Here is a 9,377-nt window from a genome sequence, read left to right as displayed (position 1 = left end):
ATATTACAGAAATGGGTCTATTATGGTATGTTATAATGTACACGGTATGAAGTATGTTGTGAATATTCTATAACTATAAGTATGTACAGGCTGTAGTGAGTACAAGCTATGTACAGGCTATGAACAGGATATAAATATGAAAAACTATACAGAATATGAAATAAATAACTTTACAGAAATTTGAGATATACAGCTATACAGAAATGGGAACTATGCAAGTTGTAAACAGTTGTAGGATTAAAGATTATTGAATGTACAGAATGATTATTTACACAGAGCTATACAGTAGTGCAGTTAAGATAAGTGAGGGTGTAGATAGACTGTTCTCTCCTCCCCCTTTGTGAGTGTGGACGCTTCATCTCTTTGCTCTCTAAATGCTTTGCTTCTTTATTGATTTTTACCGATTTTTATGCTGATTTTTTCCCTTTTTTCCCTATGAGCTTACCTGCGATAGCTTCTGGACACTTATAGATCATTAGGACTAAAGTGTTCTTAACAGAAACAGCAACATTTTTATAGTTACCCTATCCTCAGCGCTCCGTGTGTCTGTGGCCTAGACACAGCTGAAGCCTGATTACAGATAGGCTAACTAGCAACAAGATGCCTTCCCTCTCCACAGATGACTACCACAGCCTCCTGCAGAAGATTGCAGCACTGGAGACAAAAATTCATCGCTTAGAAGTAAACGTGGAGGTAAATGGACTGTGTGGAAATGAAACAACCTTGCCTTTGACTCAAAACAATGGCGATGAGCAAGCTAGCACACAGCTAAGGAGCACAGATAACATGACCAAGAAAGTAGACTCTGTGCACTATTATAAATCCTCAAGCGATAATCCCCCCCTGGACTATCTTGGTGCAAAACCAAAACCAAGACATAAATCATGTCTCCTGGAAGAGGGAGGACGTATCACAGGCAGGGCACAGCGAGCTGAAATCTCTGAAACCGACTGGCCTTCACTTCCTACGAGACAGAGAAGCTCTTCTACCCCAGTATACGAGAGGAAACAGGACTGGACAACCGTGAATAGGAAGGTTAACAACAAACCCTCAAAACAACTGAATGTGAAACTGCAGAACAGATTTGCTCCACTATCAAAGGACCCTGGATCTATATCGGACAACCATCCATCTAAAAGTAGCGAAGTAAGGCCTGAAAATCCACGGGGAAAGCTAAAGGCTAGGCCTGAAACTCTGATTGTGGGTGACTCTGCCGTAAAGGATGTACAAAGCATGTGCGGTAAGAACACTAAAGTCCTCTGCTTTCCTAACGATATGGTCAACATCCCGAAGGAGAGAATTCTTCAAATTGCAGATGAATATCCAACTGTGACAAACATTGTTCTGCATACAGGGTCAAACGATGTGTCCAAACAACAATCGGAGGTTCTGAAACGGGACTTTATTGGATTATTAAACACTGTAAACTCTCTGAATGCAGCTGTATTCATCAGTGGACCTGTACCGCCGGTCAGAGGAGGAGACGAGAGATTCAGCAGGTTGTTTACACTGAATAAATGGCTTATATCAGCATGTGCTGACCACTCAGTGCATTTTATCAACAACTTTAATATTTTTTGGGAACGCAGGCATCTGTTTAAAGCAAATGGATTTAATTTTAACAAGTCAGGGGTGAAACTGTTCACCTCCAACTTGTTTTATTCCATACGTCACCCATCTGTGCTTGGTGCCAAGGCTGAGATAAACGAGGAGTTATCTCATAAAGAGGAACAAACAGTACTCCAAGAACAGACAAAGCCCAGCAGAAACCTTGAGGAGGAGCTCCATCTGCCCCCACCCGGGAAGAGCCTCAGAAAGGAGAGACATCTGAGGTAGGGTTGCCAACTCCTTGAAAAATAAATAAGGGACACCTCGTGGCCAGGACCGGGCGACCCAGTTGTCTTCACCCTTCCCAGTGTGGTGAATTTTCTAGCTCTTTTTTTGTGTGTGAAATTATTTTTTTAACCATTTGACTTGAAGTTGATTTAAGTAGATGCATATTCTATTCTTTGTGATATCAACACATGTGAAACAAATGATCATTTAGCCATTTATTTTTAGCTCAAAATGACAACATTAACACAATAAAACAGGTCTCTTTCTTAAACAGAAGCCTGTCATGCTTAACTTTTGAGAATATAAGTAAATCTTTCTTTAAAAGAACTCTGTCCTGCTTAACTTAAAATAATAGAAAACAATAGAAAGAAAAATATTCTTGTAACAGTGCCAAGCTGGTCAAGAAGGCTCACCAGCGCCTCTTCTTCTTGAGGACTCTGAGGAAGAACCACCTGTCCTCAGACATCCTGGTGAACTTCTATCGCTGCACCATCGAGAGCATCCTGACCAACTGTATAACAGTCTGGTACGGGAACTGCTCTGCCTCGGACCGGAAGGCGTTGCAGAGGGTCGTGAAAACTGCCCAGCGCATCGCCGGAGCACCACTTCCTGCCATAAAAGACATCTACAGGAAGCGGTGTCTGAAAAGGGCTGGGAAAATCATCAAAGACCCCAGTCACCCATCACATGGACTCTTCACCCTCCTGCCCTCTGGGAGGCGCCACAGGAGCCTCCGGACTAAGACCACCAGGTACCGGAACAGCTTCTTCCCCACAGCTGTCAGACTCCTGAACTCTGCCTCCTGACATCTGACCCACGTTAAACTCATGGACTGAACATACACACCCCCACAATGGACAACTGTACCCTCAAACACACAATAATAACATGGACTGAACCACCACTCACAACCACTAGCACTTTATATAGCCTCTGTAGAAACTATCTACACCCTCACTTATCTTAACTGCACTACTGTATAGCTCTGTGTAAATAATCATTCTGTACATTCGATAATCTTTAATCCTACAACTGTTTACAACTTGCATAGTTCCCATTTCTGTATAGCTGTATATCTCAGATTTCTGTAAAGTTATTTATTTCATATTCTGTATAGTTTTTCATATTTATATCCTGTTCATAGCCTGCACATAGCTTGTACTCACTATAGCCTGTACATACTTATAGTTATAGAATATTCACAACATACTTCATACCGTGTACATTATAACATACCATAATAGACCCATTTCTGTAATATACTCACATATCTATATTATTGCTAATATATATTGTAATATATCTATATCACTAAAGCACTTCTGGATGGATGCAAACTGCATTTCGTTGCCCTGTACCTGTGCATGTGCAATGACAATAAAGTTGAATTCTATTCTATTCTATTTAGTGCATTTAGTACAAGTGGCTTCAGTTGAGGTATTATTTCAGCTTTTCTAATGCTAATCAGCTGCTCCTGTTTGTAAACCCACTTGTTCCCATGATTACGCATCTTAACTCATCATCATTATTCACCTATGTATTACTTTTATGTATTAGTCATCAATTTGTTGTAATCATCTATCCTTGCAGTTGTTTATTACACAAAATAAATTATATTATCACACTTCTGGCCACATAGCGCTGATATTCACTGCACATGCCCATATTAACTTTTTCCAGCCAGGTGTTTTCCTTTTCCCATTCTTCCCTTTCTCTGAGGGAAACAAACATTGCTGCTCTAACGCTGGGCTCACACTGTGCGGTTTTTGGCCCATTTTGAGCCGATTTTTGAGTGATCGGACCGATTTTGGCCTTCATCGTGCGTCATGTAGTATACGTGGGGTAACGAGAAGTGATTAACACCTCACGACCAGTTCCCGATCATCAATCGCTCGTGAGAGTGTCACCGCAGCTGCTCGCGCGCAAACACGTAAACGTCGGTGAAAAAGACGGAGCAGCACGGCAGTGCAGCGTGTGATCTGGACACAAGCGATGGAGGCACAACTTGTAGAACTTTGGAAAGCTCATCAGAGCCTTTTCGATGTGGCATCACAAAATTATCACGACCACAACAACCGTGAAAATAGTTGGATTTACACTGCTGCTCAATCACAGCTGCCTGATCAATGTTTTTCATTAGCAATTTAGCAAAGTTGATGGTGGTGGTGTGTGTGTCTGTGTGAGTGAGAGACAGAGAGAGAGAGCGACAGATTTTCTGTTATAACCTTCATTTTATGGCGGGGGTAACTACTTTGGCACAACAGCGGCACAGTGTGAGCACTCAGGTCGCATCAGAGCATCGGGCGGTACAGTGTGAGAGTACATCGTGGCATACGAACTTCTAACCCCTGTGAGTCAATCGTGCAGTTTGAGCAGGAGCTGAATAACGTGACTGAAAAAATCACACAGTGTCTGCCCAGCTTTAGGTGTACTGTCGTCCGAGACTTGCACCGCAGTGTCGGCGTTTGTTTCCCTGTTGGCCATGCTTCTTGTTGTGGTCACCTGTTGTCTTCCGGTATTTTCTCCGAAAGCGACCTTTCCTCGACCAATGAGATGAGCGGTAATCTGAATTGTCATACTCGAATTGTCATAAGTGTGCTGTCAGCTCATTGGTCACAAAGCAGGAGAGGGGCTGGGAATTATGTTTTCAAACAAGGCGTTAATTCCATTAACATTTATAGACTACTTTTGGTTCTCACTGTATTACGGGACAAAGTGCGTCCCTTATTAGCTCAATACGGGACGTGTACTTTTGTTTCGAAATACGGGACGATTCCGTATTTTAAGGGACGGTTGGCAACCCTAATCTGAGGCAAGAAGAGGCAAGAAGAGGGGTCCCTATTTGCCTCCAACTCTCTCAACAACACCAACGACCAGGACCAGGATCTTCCCCAGTCCCCCAAACCCCTGACAGGCCATCACCCCCATCACCCTCCTCCCCCTCCCTTTCTCCCTCCTCCCCACACCTGAAATTCACTGAAGAGATGATGGAGCGGGTCAATGCTGGGCTCAGATCTACTCCCCGGCCCAATCCCTCTTTGTCCCCCATAAACCCCCCACCAAAGCAGCCAAAGGTTCGCCACCGAGCCCCACCCTCAACAGAGCAATCGAAGTCACATTGCCCAGCCTCGCCTCCCTTAGTTCCTCCTTACCACCTTCATGCTTTGTCTCCGCAGTCTGATGTGTGATGTGTGGAGGGTCCGAGCTGCGAGGATTATGGCAGTGGTGACTTTTCCCAGGAGAAGCTGGGACCCTGTTTACTAGAAGGTTTTAAAATCTCTGTACTTTTAGGTGACAGAAGGAGACATGTGGCCTGGTCAAAACACAGAGAGCTGCACTCTAAAAGATCCTTAACTATAGTAAACATACCTTGTGTGCCACAGACTGCTCCCAAACACGAGGGGACAAGTAATGCCTCTAAAACACTTAAGTTGGCTTTATTAAACGTTAGATCTTTAGCTGGGAAAACATTTTTAATTAATGATTTAATCACTGAGCACAGCCTTGATTTTATGTTTTTAACTGAAACTTGGTTGGACCAAAGTAACAGTGGAGCTGTTCTCATCGAGACGACCCCTCCTAACTACAGTTTTATCAGTGAGGCCAGGGTGAGCAGGAGAGGAGGAGGGGTTGCTGTCTTATTTAATGAATCATTTCAATGTAAGCAGCTATCTCCTGGAAGTTTTCAGTCTTTTGAATATGTGGCTTTACAGCTGAAGGCCCCATCCAAAGTTGTGTTTCTTAATGTTTACAGGCCTCCCAAATACTGCACAGACTTTTTTAATGACCTCAGTGAACTGCTGTCTGTGATCTGTGTTGATTTCGACTGTGTAATTATTGTTGGGGATTTTAACATCCATGTGGACAACCCTCAGGACAAAGGGACTAAAGACCTGAGTAACACTCTGGGCAACTTTGGGCTGACTCAGCATGTAACAGAGGCCACACATAATAGAGGACACACTCTTGACCTACTGATCTCCAAAGGCCTGAGCATTTCAAACATTACTGTGTCTGATGTGGGCTTATCTGATCATTACTGTGTTTTCTTTGAAAGTAAAATCTCAGCCCACACAAATATATCAACAGCAGTGATCACAAAACGGTGTATAACTGAACACAGTAGTGAGATCTTTAACCAGGTCTTCCCATTAACACCTGACCTGCCCAGAGGGTCAGTCAATGAGCTCGTCAATAGCTTCAATGCTAACATGTTAAATGTAATGGACACTATTGCTCCCATTAAGGTGAAGGTTATCTCTGGAAGGAAAAAGTCTCCATGGAGAAACTCCACACTAGTGAAAAATGAAAAAAGAGAGTGTAGGAAAGCTGAGCGCAGATGGAGAAAAACAAACCTCCAGGTTCATTATGACATCTATAAAGAGAAACTTCACAATTATAATTTACAACTGAGGAGTGCAAGAAGGTCCTACTTCTCTGACATCATCACTAAAAACAGCCATAATGCTCGGGTCTTATTTTCTACAGTTGACAGGCTAACAAACCCTCCTGTGTCAGTGGCAGCTGAACTTCATTCAACCATGGCCTGCAATGACTTTGCCAAATTCTTCACAGACAAAATCCAAAAGATTAGACAAGCAGTTAGTACATCAACAGCAGATCCAGGATATGTACTGTGTCCACCAAAAAACTGTTTAAACACCATCAAACAGTTTCACCCGATTAACAGCAAAGACCTGGAGGACATCTTAGGTCAACTGAACTCCTCCTCTTGCTGTTTAGATGTCCTGCCAACAAGTTTTTTCAAAAAGGTCTCAAAGACTTTAGAGTCAGACCTGTTACAGATCGTCAACTTTTCTTTAATATCAGGTGTGTTTCCAGAACCACTAAAAACTGCTGTAATCAAACCTATACTGAAAAAGGACAATCTTGACAAGACACAAATGAAAAACTACAGGCCGATCTCAAATCTCCCATTTTTAAGTAAGATCATTGAAAAAGCAGTTTCTCAACAGCTCAATTACTTCTTAAAACAGAATAACTGCTACGATGCCTTCCAGTCAGGTTTTAGACAGAACCACAGCACTGAAACCGCTCTGACAAAAGTGTTTAATGACATATGTCTGAATACAGACAGTGGAAAAATGTCAGTCTTAGTTTTACTGGATCTCAGTGCAGCATTTGATACAGTTGACCACAACATATTACTCAAACGACTGGAGAACTGGGCAGGTCTTTCAGGAACTGTACTAAACTGGTTCAAAACATACTTAGAAAACAGGAAATACTTTGTATCAATAGGTAACTTCACATCCGAGCAGACAAGTATCACATGTGGAGTTCCCCAAGGTTCCATCTCGGGACCCCCTCTGTTTAACATCTACATGCTCCCACTGGCACAGATTATAAAGAACAACAAAATAAACTACCACAGCTATGCAGATGACACACAAATATATATCACAATGTCACCAGGAGACCGAGGCCCTGTACAGGCTCTTGGTAAATGCATTGAGGAAATTAATGACTGGTTATGCCACAATTTTAAACAAAAACAAAACTGAAGTAATAGTCTTTGGCGCCAAAGAAAAACGATCACAGGTCACCAGAGAACTTCAATCTATACATCTAAAAACCACAAACCAGGCGAGAAATTTGGGTGTAGTGATGGATGCAGACCTAAACTTAGAAAAACACATTAAGACAATAACAAAATCAGCTTACTATCACCTCAAGAATATTTCAAGGATAAAAGATCTGATGTCTCAACAGGACCTGGAAAAACTAGTCCATGCATTCATCTTTAGTAGGCTTGATTACTGTAACAGCATCTTTACAGGTCTACCTAAAAAATCAGTCAGACAACTACAGCTCATTCAGAACTCTGCTGCTCGAGTCCTCACTAAGACCAAAAAAGTGGACCACATCAGTCCAGCTCTGAGGCCTTTACACTGGCTGCCTGTCCGTCAGAGGATAGACTTTAAAGTTCTGATGCTGGCCTATAAAGCTCTGAATGGTTTAGGACCAAAATACATCAGTGACCTCCTAACCCAGTATGAACCTTCCAGATCCCTCAGGTCATCTGGATCCGGTCTTTTATCAGTTCCCAGAGTCAGAACCAGACACGGAGAAGCTGCATTCAGCTTTTATGCTCCTTATATCTGGAACAAACTCCCAGAAAGCCTCAGATCAGCTGAAACACTCAAGTCAAGTCAAGTCAAGTCAGCTTTATTTGTCAATTCTGCCACATGTACAGGACATACAGAGAATAGAAATTGCGTTACTCTCAAACCCTAGTGATTAGAAAAATGCAAATAAAATAATTAAAAAGTAAAAATTTAAATAAATACAATACAATTTTACGTGTAACAAAAAAAAAGCTATGCAATATACAATATACAATATTCAAGTAAGGAGGCATAGTGGTGCAAAATAGGCAAATAGTGCAAATGGAGATTTAGTAGTATACGGTAAGAGATAGTGTAACAACAAAGTCTTATGAGGTAATGGCAGTCCAATGCTCCACAAAGTGACTGGTAACTGGTGCAGGCCAGTGAGTGAGTCAGAGAGAGTGTGTGTGTGTGTGTGTGTGTGTGTGTGTGTGTGTGTGTGTGTGTGTGTGTGTGTGTGTGTGTGTGTGTGTGCGTGCGTGTGTGTGTGTGCGTGTGTGACAGAGTTCAGTGAGACTGTGGAGGAGAAGAGGGGAGAGGGGGCAGAATCGGGAGGGAGTTAAGCTTCCTGACAGCCTGATGGATGAAGCTGTCCTTCAGTCTGCTGGTCCTGGCCTGGAGACTCCGCAGTCTCCTCCCTGACGGCAGCAGCTTGAAGAAGCTTTGCATTGGGTGCGTGGGATCAGCCGCTATGCAAAGGGCTTTTTTAGTGAGACGGGTGCTGTAAATGTCCTGGAGGGAGGGGAGAGAGACACCAATGATCCTCTCTGCAGCTCTCACTATGCGTTGGAGGGTTCTATGACAGGACGCATTGCAGGCTCCAAACCACACAGTGATGCAGCTCGACAGGATGCTCTCGATGGTGCCTCTGTAGAAAGTGTACATGATGGGGGCTGGTGCTCCTGCTCTTCTTAGTTTGCGGAGAAAGAAGAGACGCTGCTGTGATTTCTTGGCCAGTGCTGAGGTGTTGTACGTCCAGGAGAGATCCTCTGTGATGTGCACACCCAAGAACTTGGTGAACTCAGTCTATTTAAATCCAGGTTGAAGACTCACCTATTCTCAGCTGCATTTGAATAAAGCACCAAATCCACACTTTTAAGCTTAAATTTCAAAACTTACACTAACTACTGATCTTATCTATTTCTGATTTTATCTGTTTTGATCTTATATACTGTTTTTTTTGTTTGTTTGTTTATTAAGTGGGTTTAGAGCTCTGGGTAGCTCCCCAGCTGGGTCTAGACTGGGTCTAGAGAGTATTTTAAATTCAGGGAATTTAAAATAGAAAGTAGCTCGTCCACAGAAGGACTGGTAGCTCCCCTTACGATAAGGGTTCAGATCGCGCGAACAGGTGTGAAATGTGTGTGTTTAGTTAGTTTGTTTGCTTGTTTTAATCAATTTTAAATCATGCTT

The 9,377-nt window shown here is 42.7% G+C and overlaps 1 protein-coding gene across 2 annotated transcripts in view; it reads left to right on the top strand.

The window, feature by feature from the left end:
* Positions 1 to 285: 285 nt before the first annotated feature.
* Positions 286 to 9,377, top strand: part of LOC309687774 (uncharacterized protein) — a 43,781-nt gene continuing 34,689 nt past the window's right edge. Inside the window, exons 1-2 of one of the 2 annotated variants that reach the window (XM_082502957.1) lie at positions 287 to 1,832; positions 4,659 to 4,854. In XM_082502957.1, coding sequence (XP_082359083.1) covers positions 601 to 1,832; positions 4,659 to 4,806 — 1,380 coding nt within the window. In that variant the 5' untranslated portion in view covers positions 287 to 600 and the 3' untranslated portion in view covers positions 4,807 to 4,854. Of the gene's footprint in view, positions 1,833 to 4,658; positions 4,855 to 9,377 lie in introns of those variants that run through there. The other variant, XM_082502958.1, reaches the window with a different exon arrangement.

This window comes from Aulonocara stuartgranti, assembly GCF_965226115.1.
Source record: "Aulonocara stuartgranti genome assembly, chromosome: 14".
NCBI classification, from domain to species: domain Eukaryota; kingdom Metazoa; phylum Chordata; class Actinopteri; order Cichliformes; family Cichlidae; genus Aulonocara; species Aulonocara stuartgranti.
The sequence above is the reverse complement of the archived record's forward strand: the minus strand, read 5'-3'. Positions and strand labels throughout refer to the sequence as shown.